The 23,712-nt window shown below is 37.8% G+C and overlaps 1 protein-coding gene across 5 annotated transcripts in view; it reads right to left on the minus strand.

Moving 5' to 3' along the window:
* LOC124137222 (glutamine-rich protein 2-like) overlaps positions 1 to 23,712 on the minus strand; it is a 49,818-nt gene that overhangs the window by 12,561 nt on the left and 13,545 nt on the right. For 2 of the 5 annotated variants that reach the window (XM_046503425.2, XM_046503427.2), the window contains exons 5-14: positions 18,603 to 18,779; positions 13,578 to 13,623; positions 10,744 to 10,820; positions 8,834 to 10,144; positions 5,211 to 5,333; positions 4,228 to 4,302; positions 3,532 to 3,642; positions 2,952 to 3,130; positions 2,386 to 2,448; positions 1,536 to 1,637 (exon numbers count right to left, since the gene is read on the minus strand). In XM_046503425.2, coding sequence (XP_046359381.2) covers positions 1,536 to 1,637; positions 2,386 to 2,448; positions 2,952 to 3,130; positions 3,532 to 3,642; positions 4,228 to 4,302; positions 5,211 to 5,333; positions 8,834 to 10,144; positions 10,744 to 10,820; positions 13,578 to 13,623; positions 18,603 to 18,779 — 2,264 coding nt within the window. Of the gene's footprint in view, positions 1 to 912; positions 961 to 1,535; positions 1,638 to 2,385; positions 2,449 to 2,951; positions 3,131 to 3,531; positions 3,643 to 4,227; positions 4,303 to 5,210; positions 5,334 to 6,018; positions 6,067 to 7,735; positions 7,838 to 8,833; positions 10,145 to 10,743; positions 10,821 to 13,577; positions 13,624 to 18,602; positions 18,780 to 23,712 lie in introns of all 5 variants that reach the window. The other 3 variants (XM_046503426.2, XM_046503428.2, XM_046503430.2) reach the window with 3 other exon arrangements.

Genomic DNA, 23,712 nt, shown 5'->3' on the forward strand with positions numbered 1-23,712 from the left:
ACAAAACCATCTAATTAGTTGTAACTATTTTCACAAGAAGTGAGAAATATTTAGTTTCAATTTGGACATTTGTTGCAGACTTGGGGCTGAATATCAGTTTCTGACCAGGCCTAGAAAAACTCATGGGAAATCTGAGACAAGAACAAATATTATTTGGTCTACTTAATTTTGTCCAAATATTAATAGTGAAAAAGTTGTGAAAGCAACCACCTTTCATTTGTTACACTACCCCCTTACCTCCTACCCTGGTAAATTCAGTTTATTTATGGAAAAACTGTCCCCAGTTCAATATGAATTTATTACAGTTAAAGGATGTATCTTGTCAGTTTAATAATTTTAACCAGTTTCAAAGATCACACAGATACATTTTCAGAAAATAAGTAAGAAATATTTGGCTAAATAAGACTAGATTCAGATTTGGTACTTCAATTTCAATTTGAAAGAAAACAAGCCCAAAGTTCATAATTAACATGATTAATTATGGAAAATTAAAGGAGATTGGTACCCCTTCTTTTGCATTTATCATTTAATTGCATTAATATCAACATGTTTCCACGCAGCCACGTACAATTTCAACACATCAGTAAGTTTATCACTAATTATATACCTAAAATTTTCAGTGAGATAATTAACACACACATAGATTTTCCCTCTGATTTCTCAAACACAATTCTCCTTCAAATATTAGAAATATGCAACAATCAGTCCTCACAGAGTCATCAAACAACCCTTACAAACCATGCAGTTCAAGGATTGAATACATATTGTGCCAACCGTTAGTGCCATGGTGCAAGAGACGAGTGGACAATGGTGCCAGCGTATGTACTGTGAATTAGGAGTGATGTCAACCATGCTGAATGAAGTGCTCATGACATGCAATCTCAAACTGAACCAAAATCTGGGAGAATTTACCGAAACTGATGTGAAGAATGCTGTTTGTCAACTACCCCTTGGTAAATTCTAATGAAGAAAAACATTTGATGAAGGTGGGCCAGAGCCATTACACAAGCACACAACTGCCATGCAAAGCCAAGCAACATAAATAGTGTGTCTACACAAATAAACAATGATAAGACGCAGATTACAAAATGTTGTGAGTGAGTGGGTTTTGTCCCCTAGTCAGCAATTACCAAGCTGTTTCATGACATGTTTCATGTTTCATGTAGGCTGGTATGTATGAAGACACACTGCAGCAAGAAAAGCAGTGAGGTGGATAATGTGAGCATAAATCCATGTCGCCATGGTTACGGGGGTACAATGATATACTAAATCTTTCAAGGTCATGTATCTTCTAAATTAACAGCGCTCAAAGTTCAACATGAATTTGGGGTTTGAATCTTCTAGCAAAGAATGAATGAATGGGTCATGAATGAGTATGGGTCATGAATGCTATCATAAGTGACAGCAAGCTGTCATCCACAACACATTTATGCAGTGATGCATGAAGCTTGAAGCAATCTACAGATGTATGTATACAATGAGAAGCAGCTATGTACTAGGTGCTATGTACATGGAAATGGCAATCTGCCACTTACCTCTTGGCACTCTGTCGAATCTGATCCAGCTCATACGTGGTGTAAGGTCGGGGTGACCTAGTGGGTGGGAGACCGTTCTGACTTGGCAGTGATTGAACTGGACTGTTGGGATGAGAATGCAAGTATTGACAGTAACACCAAACAATAAAAGTCTAATGTGCATTATCTGTGATCTAAAGCATACATTTGACATTGAAATGATGACTGTTTCTGGTCCATGAAGTCACAGGGGGGCACGGGTGGCCCAGTCGTCTAAGGTGTTTCTAGGTTTGTCAGTACCATACCCGTGCTCGTGGGTTTCACCGAAGTGGTAAACATCTGAGACATGAATCTCTTAAGGCTTTCCTTCCACATTAAGCTGACACGCCGCGACATAACTGGAATACTGTTAAAAGCGCCGTTAAACCAAACTCACTCACTCCATGAAGTCACACTGCCAAACTTACATCCATAATTTTCAAATACCTTTATATTATCTTTCATTATATCTGGCTGTGTATTCTAAACACAACTAAAATACACTATACTCTGAAAACTTTTCCTGCTTATATGCAGCACTTACAAAAATGCAGTAAAATGAAATGCTGCACACTGATGCAAACATGCATACAATATACTTAGCATGATACATATTGAGTGAAAAATTACAACACCAAAACAACGAGACCCAGATAAAGTATTGTGCTGAACTGTAAAATGGTCAAATTATTGAAAACGTTGAAAATAACATAAATCACAGAATTTGGCAACAGAAATTGTGGACTTTTATGAAAATCAAACCAGAAGACTCGTATCACTGTAATTGTTTGAAATACGTGTAGTTACAGCAAAAACAGTTCAACTTTCTTACCCAGTTGGCATGAGGTCTACAGGTCGGTCACATGACAAGCAGTTGAATCTCTGCAGCAGTTGTCTGGAAAAAAACATGATGCATGTTAGTGTTACAGATTATACAGATCATGCAGAGAAAAATGAAGCAAACAGAAATAACAACAGCTACCTACATCCATGAATACAAGAAACTATCAAAAAGGTAAAAAAAATATACCACAAAACAAACCACTTTTCATGTCAATGGGAACATCCATGTAGACACTATGTCTTATTCAGTAATACACAGTTCAAGTCCTTTATGAACAAATCAACCTGGGGCCCGTTCCACAATCATAACTCCTATACTTTAACATGGGCTCATGCCAGTCGGAGCCCTAAAATTGCTTTGTTGAACGGAGCCCTGAATCATAAGCAAATATCACACTGATGGCCTGGGCTCGATTCCCCACATTGGTACAATGTGTGAAGCCCATTTCTGGTGTCCGATGTGAAATTGCTGGAATATTGCAAAAAATAGGGTAAAACCCAACTAACTCACTCACTCGTTCACTCATCAAATAACAAGAATGAAGACAGTCTTACTTCCTCAGTCCAGCAGCATCGTCATCTAACCATTCATTGCCAGCGTTGGCCATGATCTTCTTGTTGAGAGCCTTGAGGCGGGACTCTAGCCATTCCTTGAGTGGATCTAACTCCAGCCGGTCAAGCTTGCCCTCAAGTTCGTCAGCCAACTGGGCAACGGCGTCTTTCCAGGAACTCTCCTGGAGACAGGCAAGGTAACAAATGTAACTACTACAGACTATAGCATGAATAACAATCAGGGAAGTCACAGGTGAGAGTTAATATCCTCAGCCAGAAATTACCTAGACTGGGCTCTGTCTAAACTAGAGTTATGTGATACTGCAGAATACTCTCGAAGGATGTCTATGATCAATATCATCCAATAAGTTATTTCTGATTCCTTGCAGCAGCAAAATGACCGATACTTCACATCAATAACAACATTTCAGACAGCATACAATTGTATACAGACTAGTAAACCTGTTCTTTCTGGTGAGATCAGCTAATATGCCTTATAAGAACACTAAAATTCACTGGAAATGCTGCTAGTAGACTCAAAAGGTTTGGGCACAGATTAAGATTGCAATGATGAGGTACTAACATTTCCATCCAACTTGTCCAGGATCTCCTTGATGATCTTGTTGATCTCGTCTGTGGTATTTTCAAAAACGCTGCGGTTCACCTTGTTGTCCAGCTGACGCTTGTCGGCTTTCTGTCAAGGCACATCAAGCAAATACCGTAATCAACGTAATAAGCGCCCCGCTCTAATAAGCGACCACAGTGATATTTGCTGATATATATTGGCTAGTGAACAATCCCAATTAGCACCCTTACGATTGATCAATGTACACAAGACTTATTTATTTGTGTATAATACGCACTCGTGTGTTATATACACCCTTAATTATGGGCAATTAAATTCTGGAAAAATATACCTGGCGTTTGTAAACATTTCAGGCTGTTAGCATAAACCACGAAACTTACCATCTTTCACCAAAATAATATTCCAATAAGAGCCCCCTTATTCTAATTTTGAGAGTGCCCTGGGCGCTTATTACGTCGAATACGGTACTTTAATTCTATACTCTCATCTGTTTTAAACACTCAGGTGACACTACACAAATATAGTTGACATTAATCATAGATGGTTGTAATTTGCATGTGATCATTTCTGCTTATCTCAAGTCAACTTAGACCTGGTTGGTTGATGTCTGAAAGCCATTTATTCATCTATAGGTACATGACTGCTATGACATGTTCAGTCTAAGACACAGATGAAGCTGGTGCCAACACTCACCACATCCACCTCCATGGCAACATATTCCTTGTCTGCCTTCTTGTCCTGGAGAGTATCACAGTAGCCTAGCAGGTTCTGCAACAGCACAGTTCATTCAAAACTAAATCCACCATATCTAATTCTAAGGCCTTTTTTAAAGGTTATGATCAAACTTTTACAGGCAGTCATCATACTATTACAGGCAATAATCACACTTTTCAGGCAATGATCACACAACTTTTAAAGGCAATTTTCACACTTTTACAGGCAATGATCTCACTTTTCAGGCAATCATCACACAACTTTAAAGGCAATCTTCACACTTTTAAGGTAATGATCACACTTTTACAGGCAATGATCTCACTTTTCAGGCAATCATCACACAACTTTAAAGGTAATCTTCACACTTTTAAGGTAATGATCACTCTTTTACAGGCAATGATCACATTTTTACAGTCAACGATCACATTTTTACAGGCCATGATCATACTTTTAAAAGCAATGACCACACTTTTAAAGGCTTAAAGTAAAATCCATGTGTGTCAAACAGATTCCAAGAACATTGTTACTTTATTCTACTGTCACAATGGCACCATGCGCACGTCCACCAAATACAAAACATAAAATATTCAAGTCAAGCAAACACCAGTTTGAGTGACAGACTTATCTTTTGTCACATGATGTTTTAACACATTTCTAGGAGATATTTTATTTAACAGCGTAGGTAACCATGTTTGCCAAATTCAAGACAAATACAATTTTAAGATCTTTTTAAGCCAGATTAAAGTTTTCTTCTGGTATGAAAACCACAAACAATGCAGGGTCAGAAATTTATCATATTTTCACTAGTTACAGAGTTGCTATCTACTTAATGGTAACTAAATGGTACTGCAACTGGGGCTTCCTGAAGTTTACCAGTCTAGCGTTCTGATAATAATTTCGACCACTGGACATATTAAAGGGATCATGTGTTGCAAGAGCAGTTAGTGTGTGGTGTTACCCACCTCAATCTGTTTGGAGCGGTGCTCGTTTTCCTCCACAATGTTCTGTGTGATATTGTTCAGTCGCTCTAGTTCAGCCTGCAGCTCCAGAATTGCCTTCTGAGCTCTGCTTAGAGCGTCCGTGTCCTTAAACACAATACATGCTGTGTAAGACCACTCTGGAATCTGGTGTCACGACTCTTTCTTTGATACTTTTCAATTTTTAAAAAGAATTTAAAACACTTATTTTATGAATTATGAAATATATCAAATTTTACATAATCTTTATCTACAATAACAAAGTTATCATATTTAGAAAATATCCCATTTTAATTTAATCATGATGCTGTTACAATAGATAAAACAGTTCAATGTTACGCATCACAAATAATATGAAATAATACCAAAAAAGGTGAACTGTAAACAAATCTGCATAAAACATTAACAAAACCGTGGTAACATAAAACAAAAGCATGAAATAACAAGGTCGAGTTTCACAAAGCAATCACAGCACTACGACTGTCCTCAGCCTCTGTACAGAAATCATAACAGTCATAGAGCAAAGATGGCTTTGTGGAATGGACCAATTCTGAAAAATAAGTCATATGTTAAAAACAAAGACATGTTATACAATAAAAAAAAAGGAAATCAGGAGCACTTGAACTGTGAATGTTGAAATAAAATCATCAAAGCAATCCAAAACAAACTGAGGTTGTCTTGCTGAAGTAAACCAGCAGAAAGCAGTGACATATTAATGAAACAACAGGATCAAGAGAATCAGATATGTGAGTACAAAAAACGCTGATCCTGGGGCAATGTTGTCTGTGCTTACAAATTTTTTTATAATATCTTCAAGGCTGCGTCGCATCGTCAATAAGCTCTATTTAGAAAAAGGTTGCTTCAGTTACAAATCTACCACAGAATGACATTTAAAACTTCATAAGCATCAGTCACATACATAGAGATTATCATGAACATGTGTATCATACTGATATAGGTATATAGGTATATATACTTATTATCATCAATGTTTTTACAGTAAATTGATTGATGGACACAGAGAGCTGACTAAGATGATTGGAAGCCAGGTAATGCCTAATGGGACAGGGTAAAAACTGGATACTGTAAAAACAATGATGTTAATAAGTATATATACCTATGTTGTTCAGCACTATCCATCACTTGCTTGATAAAGGTGTTAGGATCGACACCGAAACGTCACACTAATTGTAATAAAGAAGTTGTTCATCCATAGAACTTGTCTTTCTTCTTAACCAAATCAAAGCTCCCATTTATAGAACACTGCTACCCATACATGTCTATACTCGTGGTGACAGACTGGGAAACAAGCACATGTACATTAATCTGTGTTCCCACACAACACACAGGGCTACACTTTCCAGGGCCTGGCACAATGCAGTGTCGCAAGTAGTGCATGTTGGATGGATGACTGCATGGCTCGAGGCATGACAACGCTTAAAGTGCAGCTGCGCCAGTCAATACAGTGCACAGGGATATGGAACTGCACTGACAATTGACTCAGCAGAACAAAGAGTCATTCAATACAGAATGTTTGCAGTAGTTATGCAACTTCGGTGTCACAATGTATCTGACAAACACAAGGACGGCACTGAGTATGGGGAAAATTTGTAGCAGCAAGAGACTACATCATGAAATGCAACTGATTTTAAATATATGTTGGATGTATATTGGAGCTGTAACAGTTCTAGTGCTTGGGATCCCTTTTCAGGTCAAAGCTATCATTAAACATTGAATATTTTTGTTTGCTTACGCCAATGATTCCCATCCCTTAATTTGGGATTTGGGTTGATAGGTGGCAGTTGTGTTTTTAATTATTGATTACTTGAATATCCATCCTTTCAAAATGTTGCTATACTTTGAGTATTGGATCATATGGGTGAGGTAGGGTGAAATGGTGTTTAACATTACGATCATGATTACTGCTGCTTGTACTAGCCTGAAATAATGTCAATTTTATAGTGCTAGCCCACTGAGATACCATGCCTACTTTTTAAAAGCAATGACCACACTTTTAAAGGCTTAAAGTAAAATCCATATGTGTCAAACCGATTCCAAGAACATTGTTACTTTATTCTACTGTCACAATGGCACCATGCGCACGTCCACCAAATACACAACATAAAATATTCGAGTCAAGTAAACACCAGTTTGAGTGACAGGCTTATCTTTTGTCACATGATGTTTTAACACATTACTAGAGAAATAATATATTTAACAGCATAGGTAACCATGGTTGCCAAATTCAAGACAAATACAAATATTTTAAGATCTTTTTAAGCCAGATTAAAGTTTTCTTCTGGTGTGAAAACCACAAACATTGCAGGGTCAGAAATTTATTTATATTTTCACTAGTTACAGAGTTGCTATCTACTTAATGGTAACTAAATGGAAATGCCACTGGGGCATCCTGAAGTTTACTAGTCTAGCGTTCTGATAATAATTTCGACCACTGGACATATTAAAGGAATCATGTGTTGCAAGAGCAGTTCATGTGTGTTGTTTCCCACCTCAATCTGTTCGGAGTGGTGCTTGCTTTCCTCCACAAGTCGCTCTAGTTCTGCCTGCAGCTGCAGAATTGCCTTCTGAGCTCTGCTTAGAGCATCCGTGTCCTTAAACATTGAACACTCTACCAGTAGGCCATGGAGGTGGTCCAGATCATTTTGGGAATTACAAGTGGTAAGAATAAGGTACAACAATAGTTTCTAGCCAGGCTGTTTTGGGCAGGTTGGACAAAAATTCCATTTCCTTGCTAAACATTTTTGGATCAAAGAGCATACTGTTTCCAAAGATTACAAGAGTTTGCCACTAAGGTGGCTATATCCCCAGCCCCTGTTGCAGAATTTATGACATAACTAAATCTAAACAAACCCTAACCTTTTTTAACCGAGGTAGAACTTATCATGGAAATTGTAAAAAAAAGAAGAGTTTGGAACCTAAGTCCATCTTGTTGCCATGGAAACGTAACAAATAAAAATTTCTAAAATTTCCATATAGCAAAAGACACCAGTTCAGCATGTACCTGCCAAACCTGCAAAGTTTCATGAAAAAATATTGAACGGTTTATGAGTTATGCTCCGGAAACGAACCCTACCCTCACAGAACCTAAGTCCATCTTGTTGCCATGGAAACCAAAAAAAAATTAAAATTTCTAAAATTTCTAAATAGCAAAAGGCACCAGTTCAGCATGTACTTGACAGACCTGCAAAGTTTCATGAAAAAATATTGAAGGGTTTTTGAGTTATGCTCCGGAAACGAAACGTGATGGATGGAAGGAGCCCGTTTCTATATCCCCCGTCAACTTTGGTGGGCGGGAGATAAATGTCAAATAACTTCCTGAAACCTTCAAAGAAATACATTTTGGATTAGAGCATAAAATTGTCACACAAGGACAGTGAAGATGATGTTGTTAGTAAGTCAAAAACATGCATGATCAAATGCAACCAACTTCAAATATTAGTATAATTGTGGCTGTTGCTGCTGTTCCTGTAACTCCTGTAAGTCTGTGATGAAGTGTGGGAGTTGCAGCAGTAAATCTAGACCACATGGAACAAACAAGGCAAAAAGCCCAAAAAGGGAACTGGCATCCTTGGTTTGGTGATACTGACCATGTTCGACAATCCTTTTACCCGTGATTGCCTGAGGGCAAACTCCACACCCTTTGCCATCCGTTTCAGGTCGTGATCCAGTGCAAATATTTTATTCCTGACCTCTCCCATCTGGTCATCCAAAGCACGTCTGAGATGCTTCAACTTTTCGTTTGTTCTGTTCAACTCAGACCCCAAGTTAAGGTTATAAGTATCCGATTCATCCTCTGTTGAATCACCAATATCATGCCCTTTCTTCAAACTTCCCTTCTTCTGTCCCTTGCTCTCGCCCTCACTTGCAGGGTCGGTGACATTACTGGATACAGGAGACAACATAACAATCTTTTCATCCATGTCGGAGAAGCATGACGGCAGGTCACCAAAGGGCTCACTGGAGAAGCCGCTGTCCTCAATTGCCATTGGATTCAGGATAGCCTGCTGCAGGTTTTTGAAATTGTCCTCGAGGTTTCCAAGACGAGAAATCAATTGCTCAAAGGCTTCAGAGTCCGACGCACGTGATCGCAGGATGGCTAGCAGTTCCTGACTGGACTGGTTATGGGATAATGATGGTCCTTCTGATGCAGAGATGGTGCCAGTGTCTGATGACTTTCCATCACTAGGAGGCTGAGAGGTGTGTATCTTCCCAGCGCCATCCGTAGACATGTGTTTGTTACCAACAGACCCAGAGGTTGATATAGTGGTGGGCAACTGTTGGGAGCCAACAATTGCCATTAGATTCAGGATAGCCTGCTGCAGGTTTTTGTAATTGTCCTCGAGGTTTCCAAGACGAGAAATCAATTGCTCAAAGGCTTCAGAGTCCGACGCACGTGATCGCAGGATGGCTAGCAGTTCCTGACTGGACTGGTTATGGGATAATGATGGTACTTCTGATGCAGAGATGGTGCCAGTGTCTGATGACTTTCCATCACCAGGAGGCTGAGAGGTGTGTATCTTCCCAGCGCTTTCCGTAGACATGTGTTTGTTACCAACAGACCCAGAGGTTGATATAGTGGTGGGCAACTGTTGGGAGCCAACAATTGCCAATGGATTCAGGATAGCCTGCTGCAGGTTTTTGAAATTGTCCTCGAGGTTTCCAACACGAGAAATCAATTCCTCAAAGGCTTCAGAGTCCGACACACGTGATCGGAGGATGGCTAGCAGTTCCTGACTGGACTGGTTATGGGATAATGATGGTCCTTCTGATGCAGAGATGGTGCCAGTGTCTGATGACTCTCCATCACTAGGAGGCTGAGAGGTGTGTATCTTCCCAGCGCCATCCATAGACATGTGTTTGTTACCAACAGACCCAGAGGTTGATATAGTGGTGGGCAACTGTTGGGAGCGCCATGAGCATCAGGTGCAGAGTGTTAGAGTGATGAGAGTGACAGAGTAAAGTGCAAAGCCAGGGTGAAATGTGATCAGATGGTTGAAAGAAAGAAGGAGAGGATAGGTATTAGAGTGAGTGAGTATAGTTTTATGTCATATTCCAGCAATATCACAGCAGGGGACACTTGAAATGGTCTTTGCATATTGTACCCATATGGGCTAAGTAATCGACATGCAATTATGAAACATGCAGGAATTCATAAAACCAAATTTACAGTTAAATGGTGCACAGGAAAATGAAAACTTGTAAAGGAAAGTTCCAGCTAAGACACAAAGTAATAACCGCATATTTAATTGAGTTAAAGGGCTAGGGGTACCCCAAACAAATTGGAACAATAACAAGTAGTTAGAAGCTAACAGAAGAGTTAATTGACTCAAACATAAAATATTTGTTTCACATTCTGTCAAGACTAAACATGCTGATACTATCTATGACACAGTGTATGTGTTTATGTAAATAAAAGAGAAATGAATAACTTTAACTGCTGATATACCTATCAAGCAGTTTCTTGTCTACCTATCACTACAACCACCCTGTAGCTCACCTTATCTCTCATGGACTGCAGGGCATCAAGCTCCTCCTTCAGCTTGTTCAGTTGCTCCATCAGGTCCCCTGAGATGTCTGTATCAAGAACAACACCAGTCATGAACAATATCAATCATGAAAATCTATTGTCAACAATATCCGTCATGAACATCAGTCATGAACAACACAACACATGAACATTCGACATGAACAACATCAATCATGATCATTGATCAGAACAACATTGTTCATGACCAACATCAGTCATGAACAACACCAGTCAACAACATTGGTCATAACATCGATTATGAACACCACCATTCATGAACAACATCAGACATGAACATAATCAATCATGAACAAAATCGGTCCTGAACAAAAACTATTACTGTTAATATTGCATGACACATTAGTCTGTTGATGAATTGTTTCTTAACTCTCAACATAACAATGCCAAGAGCATCTATAGAATTAACCTTAAATAATGCAGAATTTCTGTTAACAAATTGTCTATCTACTATTACTGACATATTTGTCTTTGAGACAGAACATAAGGAATAAATTTTATCCTAAAAATAAGAGACTATAAATGAAAAAGTTCAGATAATTACACAAATTAAAGTCATGTTAATACATTTCATGCGTGCGAAACCATTTTCATGAAAAATTCTTAAAATATGAGTGTATTTATAGTCTAAGTCACTAAGTCATTGTTGCTACTCTGCTTCTACAGATTCTAAGACTGTAGAAAATATAAGGCATATGTTACTCAGCATCAAATTAACCATGTTAACAACGGATGTTAGAAACAAAAACATCTGCAATATTCTGTTAGATTCTAGTTACATAATTCTCAACTTCAGTTCCTAATTGAAGAACAAATGCATCTCTGAAACTAGGAATAGATTAATTATATCAACATGTGCAAGTGACAAATGTCATACAAAAAAACCTTGTTTTTCATTGTCAGCTCATGAGACTGCTATAGAACAATGGTTAGTACTGATATTTTCAAGGTTTAAGTTATTCTACCAAGAATCCTACAACACAACGAAGGTAAGCTCGGAGAGTTCTATTCGAAAGTCTATAGCTACAATCTCCATTGCTATACAAATATATATACCCGGTCCAGGCATGTGTATGATAACTGGTTCAGGTTGTGCTGGAGGTGGTGAGACCGGTTTGATGGAAGTGACCTCAACTGGTTTGGGTTCAGGCTTAACTGGTTCTGGTGCCTGGACAGATTCAACTTGAACAGGGAAGACTGTCACAGGTTCAGTTTCCGGTTCAGAGGAGGAGATAACTATTTCTACCTCAGATTCTATTACTGGAGGAGGGGAAGGAGATTTAACTGGTTCTGGAGTTTCAACAATGGTTACAAGTTTAGGGGAGTCAGGTTTGGGCTCAGGGGAGGTTTGAGACAATGTTGAGATCACTTCCGACCTCTCAATCTGAGCAGGCAATGTCACCACCAGCGGTTCTTGGTTTTCCTGTTTCTCAGAAAGATTTGCAAGTTGTTGCACTGTGGGAACAAAATAACATCAAGTTCTGAAATACTGGCCTTCAAATATGCTGCAAGATTTAATCCAAGTTGGTTGGAATAGTTGTGAGACAATACAGAAAGCACTGGTAGATCCAGGGTGTGTGTGTGTAGCAGGGATGGGGTGGGGGTGTGCACCCCCCTTGTTTTAACAGCAACCCAGGCCAAGACACTTCATGTGATTTGGGTTTTAAGTGCACACCCCTTTTTTCAAAATCCTGGTTCTGCCTCCACAAACGTTCTCTCCCAATAGTTAAAATAGACTTATGCATGATATTCTGTTTAAAAAAATTTACTTATTTGAATCGAAGCTCTGTTAACACAAAAACCATAATGCCATGATTATGATGATTATTTGAAGTCCAAGGAAGTTCACTTCAGGGAGTTAGCAACACATTATGGCAGGGGTCTCACTGGATGATACAATGATTGCACCACACCGACTGGCAGCTAAAATGCTGACTGTAGCAAGCCGCATATGTTTTTTTAAATCGGTGATAAAAATAAAAGTCTGCATGAGTCACTTAAAACATTTATGTCGTGCCAGATATTTTTCAGCACCTTGTATTAGCAATCTCTGGGCATGAAGTAATACCAGACCATTGGAAACATTTTGATAAAAAGAGGATTTTATGGACAAAATGACACTGGCAATGTGCCATAACATGTATGTCAAAAATGAAATCTAATTAATCCATTATTTTAACCTAGAACTTCATGCAGGGATGATGGCAAGGACATCTTTAGCAATGTAGCTGAAAGCTGGGGACACCTTGTGCTATGATTCACACAAAAGACAAACATCATTCAAATCTATTGAAACTGAACATAATAGGGGGCCCAGGGGCCAATGGTTTGATTTGTCACAATTCATTATGCAGTGTTGACTTCCTTAGATCTGCAGGCATCTGCTGGTTGTGTTGGTTATGCAAAAATCTGCTAGTCCAAGGCTAGTTAAATTCAGGCAGGACTTGTGACATTTTCTTATTGATTACCATTTTACCATTGGGTAGATCAATGTAGATGGTGAAAAATGTTTTTGCTGACTCATGAATACAAAAATGAATTTCTAACCCTGCCGGGGGTTTGATTCCCAGTCTTGGTCAGATTATTATCCATGGTTTGTCAGCACCACAGCATAATCAGCCATGCCTGTGGGTATTCAAGTTGGAAACGTTATGATCTGCATCACTTGGACTCTCATCCCAAATTCAGGTAACTTGTTTCACTTAACCAAACTTAGTTACAGTTTGAAGAACGTTAAACTCAAGTCATTCCTTCACTCACTGAAGTAGATAAGTGTGGTTACTTACTCAGTCCTTCGAGAGCTTCTTTGTCCAGTTTATTCTTCAACTGTTCCTGTAATAGAGGTGAGAAGCACGGTTGAATTTAGGAAAAGTATTTGGCAGAACTTTGGGAAATTTGAGAATTGTATTACAGTGATGGAATGGGTATGACAATGTAGAGCAATCTTTTAGGGATATTGTGCTGGCCTTCCTAATGTTGGTAGTATAGAGGCAGGTCTGTGGCGCAACACAGTACATCAGAGGACACACTACCACGGACCCATTCCACAAAGCGGTCTCAGGGCTAAGATGATCGTAACTCCCATATTTTATCATAAACTTATGATAGTCGTAGTGATAGGAGCGCTTTGTTGAATGGGGCCCATGTTAATTGAGTCTGTGATAACAACAGTTAGTTGTCTGAAGCCAAATTCAGTTTGGTCTATATAGTTTCACTAAATACTTCTGAAAATGATGCTGAGAGCCAAGGTAGGGCATGTATAGTGAAAACTATGCTTATAACGAACTCAAAGGGACCACTAATTTTAGTTCATTATAATCGTAGTTCGTTATAAGCATATATACAGCAAATGGCAGGGACAAAAAAAAGTTTGTTATATCTGTCAGTTCGCTATAAGTGTGTTCGTTATAAACGTAGTTTACTGTTGGTGTATTCAACAGGCTTTCTGATTACTTGATATCAAGCAGCAAATTGTTCCATTTAAAAGCTGCTGCATATTGAGCAGATCTCTCTCCAAAATTAAAGGATTTAATGTAAGGTGTCTGGAGAAACATCTTGTCTTGAGATCTGACTGATATTGAGATCTGGTGAGATGTGATCAAAACGTTTGGTTCTTGTGACAATTACAGCCGCAGTGGCATCCATCCATATTATGTACCCTTATCTTAGATGCTTCTAACAAAATGAAAATTGTGGGTGGGATCATTTTTACCTTATGCATAGATTGAAAAAGTAAAGTGACAACTATTTAAACTTCTGGGGGATGAGCCGTGTTATTTTGTCTTTGATGGAAAATTATCTTTTTTTATTAATATTTCAAGACCTGTCAGAAGGGATGCAATTTCTTTCTTATGCCCTAATCGTGATAACAGAATCAGAAAAGTTTGGGAACATATTTTTACGTCCTTGCTTCTGCAATCTCATTAAAATCAGATCTTAGTTCTCGCTGCCGCTAAACAAAGATCTGAGGAGATCCCATTACGGATCACATCAGACCAACCTTGCGCAAACTTTGACCGACCAATGGAATGACCAATCAGAAGGCAGCTTTCTCGTGCTTTCAACACTAATTTCAAATTGGCGACTATGCTTCAAAACATATTTTGACAAATTCTCGATTACAAATTTGAAACAAAAGAACATTCTGGAATGGCTAATAGATGGTCTAAATTGTATGGATTCAGTCGTTAAACCCGTAACTATCGTTAGGAATACCCCGTGTTAAAGTTTTTGAGGTTGTATGATTAGAAATCACATTCCGACTGTGACATTCATGATCTGGTAAGCGACGCTCTGATTGGTCGGATGAAAGGTCGTTCTGACGTGACCCCTAATGGGGATGTCTTCAGATCTTTGTTTAGCGGTAGCGAGAACTAAGGTCTGACTTCTAAAAAGTTATTTGCACGAAATGGATTCATAATTAAGACTTTAATATACATATCTGTGTTCTCTGAATGTTTGTTGTTTAACGCCACCCTCCAGCAATATGAGTGGCCTGTCAATACTCAAGTCTGGACCAGACATCAAGTGATTGATATTACAACAAGAAGCCATGCCATCGGGGTACAGTGACACACTGTCAACCAAGTCCTTGTCACACCCAAATGTTAAATGTTAAACATTTATGAGGTCCATTGATTCAAACACTACAGCAGCAAACCTCAGGCGCCTCAGGAACCCCCATTAATTTCAAACACTGCAGATTTTAATGTTTAATGGTCTCGAATAGACCTTAAGCATGAATATCAGATTTATAAGAACTTCGGTCTTCATCTTCCTCCGGTTTGGAGGTCCAATTCTATAAATATTGAATCACAGCCTATCAGGACAAGCCTGATTTCACAACATCTGTACTTTAACAGGCAGATAACTGCACCAAATGCACTATGCATAAAATAGCACTTTCCCTCGTCACTGACGACCTTGTTAATGAGACATGGCTTCCTCTCCGTGTCGTGCAGGTGTTGAAGCATGCGAATCTATGTCTTAATCAATAGTCAATCAATAACAAACAAAGCATGTTTATAGTCCGATTCCGACGTGATTACTGCCACTCAACTGGATGTCTGTACACTCAATTACTTCGTAAAAGGTACATGGCTAGGATTTGCTACTGAATGAGCAGTTATTCTCATATTCGGTGTACTTAATGCCATGCAGAGGCATAAAAAAACGAAAAAGTGACAAAGACATGTATTTTGAGTGACTGATAATTACACTAATCAATAGATGTTCATTGCAACCATTTATTTGCAAATCTATAATTTGCAAAAATAGACATATATTCTGTCAAAATCACAAATGATCATTGAAGGCTGATGAAAAACTAATGAATTTGTTTTTTAAAATGACAGTCATTAAGATGTTTGTTAGCCTTAGAAAACTAAATAGCTACACCAGGCCTAAATGGACAATTTTCTTGTTGGGAACTGCAAGATTAACAAGATTAATATGATTAATACACACATCATGTGGTTTCATCATTTTCATTAACAATTATATAAATAAGGAATTAATTCATGCCAGTCTACCAAAACCTTGAAATACACATTTCATAATAACATCTAACAAAGATTTCTATTTTCTCGAATTTTATAAACTATTTTGCCTTAAAAATAAACAAGAAACTTATTCAGACATGTTCATGTATTTTATAACAAGAAATGATTTTGTGTCCAATAAATAATTGTTTTATATTGACAAGACTCAATTCAAATGAAGATCTAACGGATATATGTCATAAATGAAAGCAAACTGTCAATAACCTGAAAAGCTGTGATCAATTTTAAGGTCGTTTGTTGTTTCGGGAATTACATGTGTCAATCTTCATGAGTTTTTCAATCATGAATACCATGATAACTTCAACAGTCTAACAGCTGGAAGCAGTCAATAACGTGAGTCATTTGTCATTCTGTGATCAAGGCATAGGTGATTAAGAAATATGTGCTTTAGACATTAATCAGTAGTAGTTGAAGGGGCGTCATACTCAATAGTCGGCAGTATCAAGACTTTGTTACATAACTAGCATCAAGCAGGTCGAGATTCATTAATCAGGAAAACAAATACCGTATTCGACGTAATAAGCGCCCCGGTCTAATAAGCACCCAGGGCGATATTTGCTAATATTTGGCTAGTGAACAATCCCAATCAGCACCCCTTCCGATTGATCAATGTACACACGACTTATTTAATCGGTATAATACGCACTCGTGTGTTATGTGCATCCTTAATTATTGGCAATTGAATTCTGGAAAATATACCTGTCGTATGTAAACATTTCAGGCTGTCAGCATAAACCACGACATTTACGATCTTTCAACTCTGTTTTTTTTCTCACCAAAATAATATTCTAATAAGAGCCCCTATTTCTTATTTTGAGAGCGCCCTGGGCGCTTATTACGTTGAATACGGTACCCTAAATCAGCTCAGTGACAATATCCGATATTACCAGTTTATCGGTGAGTAAAAGATGTTGAGTCCCCAAATCAGCAACATTTAAACTAAATCACAGTAGTCAAGGTAGACTAGGAGTCGGGGACAGCATGAGCAGCACACCATATTGTTAGGGTACAATTAGGAGATAAACCTACTGTGTTTTGAAATTTGAGGTAGTCTGACTGTAGATTGGATTAGATTAGATACCTGTTGTTCATACATTTGAAATCTCGCGCCTTAGCTTTACAGAAACATAGACAGAAAAAGCCAAACTAATTTACCCTAAAAAAACTTTTCAATTTTCAGCATTTTAGTTATTCAGGATTCCTGCACATGTTAATCGCCATGCAATATGATGGCCCATGGAACTCTATGACATCATCAGATCATAAAAGGTGTCATGTGTTGTTAGGTTTGACAATTTAAAGAGTTCATGTAAATCCAGACTTTAGAAGTAGTGACTTAAAAATGTTATGTTTAATAATAGAATATTCATACTACCTTGTCTAAACTATGTTCATACACAATGTATAGAATACTAAACTTGCTGCCGTGTAATACCAATTTTATGAAACGAGTGAATAGTCCTGGTATCTGACAAGCAAAAGCGAGTTTCATAAAATGGGTATTTTATAGGAGCAACTTTGATATTTTATTTATTACTTGCTGTTAATAACTTTTTCATAATTTCACTGTCCTGTGTGAATAGGCAGACATCTATGCGATCCACAGCATAATGCAATTGAGTTTAACAGAATAATACTTCAAACACGTCAAAAGTTGACACGTGTGTGAAAAGGCAGACATCTATGCGATCCATAGCATAATCCAACTGAGTTAACAGAATAATACTTCTAACACGTCAAAAGTTGACACATATTAATTTAATACGAGTAACATACAACGGCCCACCTTTATAATTCAGGGGTCGATTCCACAAAGCTATCAAAGCGCTAAGGTTATCGTAACTCCCATATACATAGAGGCACAACTGTCACTGCTCTACTATCACCTTGTGGAACGGGGTCCTGCACCACAAAGTTTACAATCACATCACAATACCCTCTGACGTAATTTGTGAAATATTGTTGCAAGATCCACCGAGGAAACAGTGACATCAGCCTGGCAACAGGGTTGATGGGGTCATCAAGTGTGCATAAGATCCTCTCAGCGGTTTAACCGAGGTCGAGTCATAGGTGGTAGATGACCAAGTGCTTTGACTTGCAGAATCCCATATTAGCACAGACTATATTACTCTCTCTGTGTGTGTGTGTGTGTGTGTGTGTGTGTGTGTGTGTGTGTGTGTGTGTGTGTGTGTGTGTGTGTGTGTGTGTGTGAGATTATAAACATGATAAAACCACAAAACATTATCCTACCTCCAGCTCCTCCACACGTTTAGTGAGGGCATCGTGGGATTCAGACAACTTCCCGATTCTCTCCAGGATGTCCAGCAGTTCATTTGTGGGACCTGAACTGGTTGTGCTCAGACGTGACAGTGGGCGTGATGATGGGGGGCGTGATGATGTGTGGTGTGACGAGGAGGGGCGTGATGGCTGCAACACAACATCAACATCAAACTACTTTCTAATCTATGTCATGCAAAATCAATGGACTATGCGAAAAACATATTTAAGGGTAATGGGGTCAAAATAATATTCACATAAACATGATTAGCAATATTAGCAAACAACCAGTGTTCAAATTAAGCATGAAAGTCACAGGATCCCTGTGATAATGCTAATGTTCAAAGTTTACAATTATGGGGTCCCAAGATTCAAATACTACACCAGCAAACCTCATTGACCCTGAGACCCCACTTTAGAGATTTCAAACACTTACAACTGATTTTCAAATCAGCAGATATGGAGAAAACTCTCACCACTGATACCTCCTGGCTTGCAACATAATGGATTCAAGTTAACCAAGGTCTTTGTTCAATGAAACAGTATTATTCATCCATTACCTCAGGATTGAAGAAACAGTTAATCACTTTTAACACAGACCAGGGTCATGTTACAAAAAGCAATCTTAGAGCTAAGACGACCGTAACTCCCATACTACAACAATGACTTTGCAAGTGAGCCTTGCAAACATCCTTAAGATATTTACAGATATAAATGTGGATTTGGAAGCATGGTAACAGGTCATATGTGCCTTTATCATCATTATATCTATGTCATGCAAACAGTACATGAAACTAAGCAATGTGGCAGAATCTAGCTGCAAGAGCATGAAGAAGGAAGACAATCCATGTATTTGATAATCATGCATAAGTCAGGACATGTTTTGTTTGACAAAATCCTGAAATGCTGGAAAATTATCTTTCAATTTGTGATAAGACTTTCATAAAATGAGTTTTTATTGAGATAATAATAACTATTATTAGACATTTGAAGTTATAAAAAATCTAATTTCATATGAAATATTTCTCTTTCTAAAAACAGAACTACAGACAAATCATACCGGTATATGAAATGGAGGAATTGGTCAATGCAATCAGAAATATTTTATTTAAATAAAATATATTTCTGGTCATATTGTTGTGAACAATTCTTAAAAAATATAAACGTAGCGCATAACAATAATATATATACAGCATGGTTAAAATGAACACCCACATACAACATACTAACAGTTTATAACAAAGAATTTCAAGTCCTGACAGATGTACTATCTATAATCACATAATATTCATGCAAGTAACAAACTCTGCACAGAATTTATCACTACAGTGAACTGACTTTTCCTGCCAGAGACCTACAAATATTATAAAATTTTCTTCCTTATGGGATGAACTGGTCCACCTTGATCAATGTCAGTAACAATCCACGGTGACTCAAACAATGTGCATGAAATTATTATCCCATTATCACTAGCGTACACCTGTAGATTAGTTAACTTCAATCAGCGTCAATTACAATCAGCAGTCAATCAATACTCACACCAATCAGCAGCACATCGCATTGTAACAGCTTATTGTTGCATGCCTTGCAAATCAGCATTTAATATACCCGGTATCTATGTTTGATTAGATTTTTTTTCTAATCACCAGTTCATTCCTGATAACTAAAACTATTTTGACATTATCAACTGTCATCTCATCTGCAGAAGTCTCACAAGCAATCATGGGAATCGAACAATCTAACTTAGCAAGGCAACTATCAAATTTTAACAAAAGTTTCACTGCAATGGCCAGAAGGTGGCCGCAGCATTTCCCTCGTATTTGTCATAAAACTTTCCAAAATCTTTCTATGGAATTTGAGCACTGCACATATTTATTTTATATAGCAGATGAAATTCTGAGCATTTACTTAAAAGGAGAAATTGATATGAGTAAAAAATACTTCCATGTTGTCTAACACACGTTAATTTGAAAGGTTATTCACATTTTTGGGTTAAAATACATTAAACATGTCAACATAAAACTTATAAGCCATAATAGGGCGGTCGGGTAGCCTAGTGGTTAAAGCGTTCGCTCGTCACGCCGAAGACCCAGGTTCGATTCCCGACATGGGTACAATGTGTGAAGCCCATTTCTGGTGTCCCTCGCCGTGATATTGCTGGACTATTGCTAAAAGCGGCGTAAAACCATACTCACTCACTAACTCACTCACTAAAAGCCATAATAATATATTTGTCTATAATGATGACATGCTATACAGAATAGGGAATTCTAACCCTCATACAACATGCACTGAACCCTTCACTAATTTGACATTACAAAACTGGCGACAAGCACTTGCATGTAACAACAAGTCATGTGAGATGATAATTGGCCCTGTATTTACTATGACCTCTTGCATAACAAAAGGTTCACACTTCTAAATTTTGTGATCCAAATCCACTTCTAACAATGGCTGCAACAACTGGAGTAATATGAGACCATTGATGCCATAGGAATGTTGCCAGTCACACATTGTCTCCTCACTACAGCATGGCGTAAATAGCCACATTCATTACACACTTGTGACAAACCATCTATTCTGGCCCATGCCGCTAATGTGACAATTACACAGGTCTCGGGTTACACACAGCGGAGAGGGTTGGAGGGTGAGAGGGTCGGAGGGCTAGTTGTGACTCATGAATGAAAAGCAAACGTGTAGGTCACACCATCACGGAAGTATGTTGCAAATTAATACCAAAAGATAATTGATTGTTTCATTTGTTAGAAGAAAGAATTTAAAACATATTATTTATTCACTCACCATTTCTTACAGACAGTGGTGATAAAATTTTCATTTTAGCTAATTATAAAACAGAATTGGCCCAAACTAAATCATTTGTTTTTCTTTCTAAATTCATGTAACTTCTCATAAGTCAGCTAAAAATATATACAGCAAGGGAAACAATATCTACATTTCCTACAAAACATGGATTCTTTTCTCATAATGCAAAATAATTCCCATACAAGAAGACTATCATTTGAAATCTTGAATTACTCCAGAATATCTTCCACAAAGCTGCTAAATTTTCCAATTTGACAAATAGGCACAACAAAAAACTTCTTAATCCAAATACAGAGATTTCAAAACAAGGGACAGTGAGTGGGTGCATATTTTTGGCATGTTTCTTCCTACTATTAAAAAAATAATTTCTGGGAAAATAGATAGAAATGAATCAAAACTACCAGCTCAAATAATAATTTCTTAACAGCCCCCCAAATTCATAGTCCTTAGGATTTCTTTAAGATTAAACCAGCTAGCATGGGCTATCAGGCTAGTTCTCAGTTCTATCACTAGAAACTTGTGTTGTCTTGTATTCAATTAAAAAAAAGGCCACTAACATATAAATGTAGGCACCGAACAGAAAGAATTGAATTAGAAATTGAAACCACAGCAATCATGTGGTTGGCCTGCTTGTATATACACAAGACAGTGAATCAGTTCAGCATTTTTTTTTCTTTTTTGTATGTCCAGGAAAATAATATGAAAAGATTTTATTTCCAATCGGTTCATTCACTGACCAGCAAGATGTACCAGAATCACTTAAATGTTACACCAGAAATACTGAATCAATGAGATTTTTATGGCGCCATCTAATGCTAAATACAATATCAAAAACGTAATGGGATTTCACAGACCGATCAGCAGTTAATTCCATAGTTCCACATGCTAAGCTTAGAAGCCAATTTACAACCTGGTGACACCTGGGAAGATTAAATAAGTCTCATTCTAATCAGATATTGTTACCTATCACAATACCTCTTTTGTGAGGGTGTTAGGATTTCATGTGTAACAAAGCTGTGTGAGCATGTCGCCATCAGTACAACGCCCCAGGGGGCTAGCAGGTATTACGACTCTCCCTGACTCTCTACAATGCTAGTACAGGAACTACAGTCTGTTGTGTACTAGGGCCTCGTGGTGCTGGCTTTATCCCCTCTTTCTGTTCAGCCAATTAGTAAACCTTGAAACAAGATCTGTGTACACATTCCAATGTGTTCCCTGGGGCCAAGATATTGGTTTCCAAGAAACACTGTAGTTCCTCTTGAAAATAATTTGTGTTAAACCTGGAAATTATTTGTTTAGTGATAAGATATGAACCATGTCATAATGATATTCAGTGTTGGAATCTAATGAGGGTGCTGGGCCCTATAAGGTTTTACTTTAGTATTTTGTATCTAGGAGCCCTACATGTTAAGTTTTTAACATTAGGGTTATGACACGGATCAATTTCTTTTATTTTGAAGTTGGTTTTACGATATTGTGGAGTTTGAATTCAGTTAAAAGAAATTTTTTAACATTTTGGATAAAAAAATGAACTACATGTTATAAGAATTGTTCATAATTTTTAGGGGTAATCTGGTAGTTGGGATGTCAGCTCTAGGGCTAGTTTTAAGGACAATATCATATGGTAACAGTAAAGCTGACCAGAATTATTTCTGGTAAGCTGCAGTAATCTACTCATAGCTTACACTAATACTATAGACATAAACCGACTAACTGTAACACTGGTAAGTACCTGTAGTCAAGATCAAGTACCTAGAGCTGATTATGTTGTAAACTGCAGTAATTTTGATTGTATTATTAAAGGGATGCTAGTTTTATTTAATATTTGTTCCTTCTGTTTATGTCTTTTGAAATGATGGTGATAGAAGGCAGATAGGTCAATTGTGCACATGGTTATTTATCCTGAAGATTTCTCCATAGTTGGAAGGTCATTCCACATGTTTAGGAGTGTACTAACATCCATGGAATTTATTCCAGCATTCAGTCCAAAAATCAGTCCAACAGCATGAACATCATGAGTATATTAAACATTTTCTCACCCCTGAAACATTCAGATTTTTTTTATTAACCTTTGCAGGTGCTCAATATAAACACAAAAGGTTGTTTCAGTGCATATGCTCAGTGTGCAAGGAAGAGTGTCATCACTCGATGCTAATGCAACATTATGTTCCATGGGTAATCACATCACCAAGAACAGTGGACTACTGAAAAATGATTATGAAACTGTCTTACTCCATGAAAAACTAATGAAATTGTTTCT

This window comes from Haliotis rufescens, unplaced genomic scaffold (genome assembly GCF_023055435.1).
Source record: "Haliotis rufescens isolate VD_foot unplaced genomic scaffold, xgHalRufe1.0.p SCAF_11, whole genome shotgun sequence".
NCBI classification, from domain to species: Eukaryota; Metazoa; Mollusca; class Gastropoda; order Lepetellida; family Haliotidae; genus Haliotis; species Haliotis rufescens.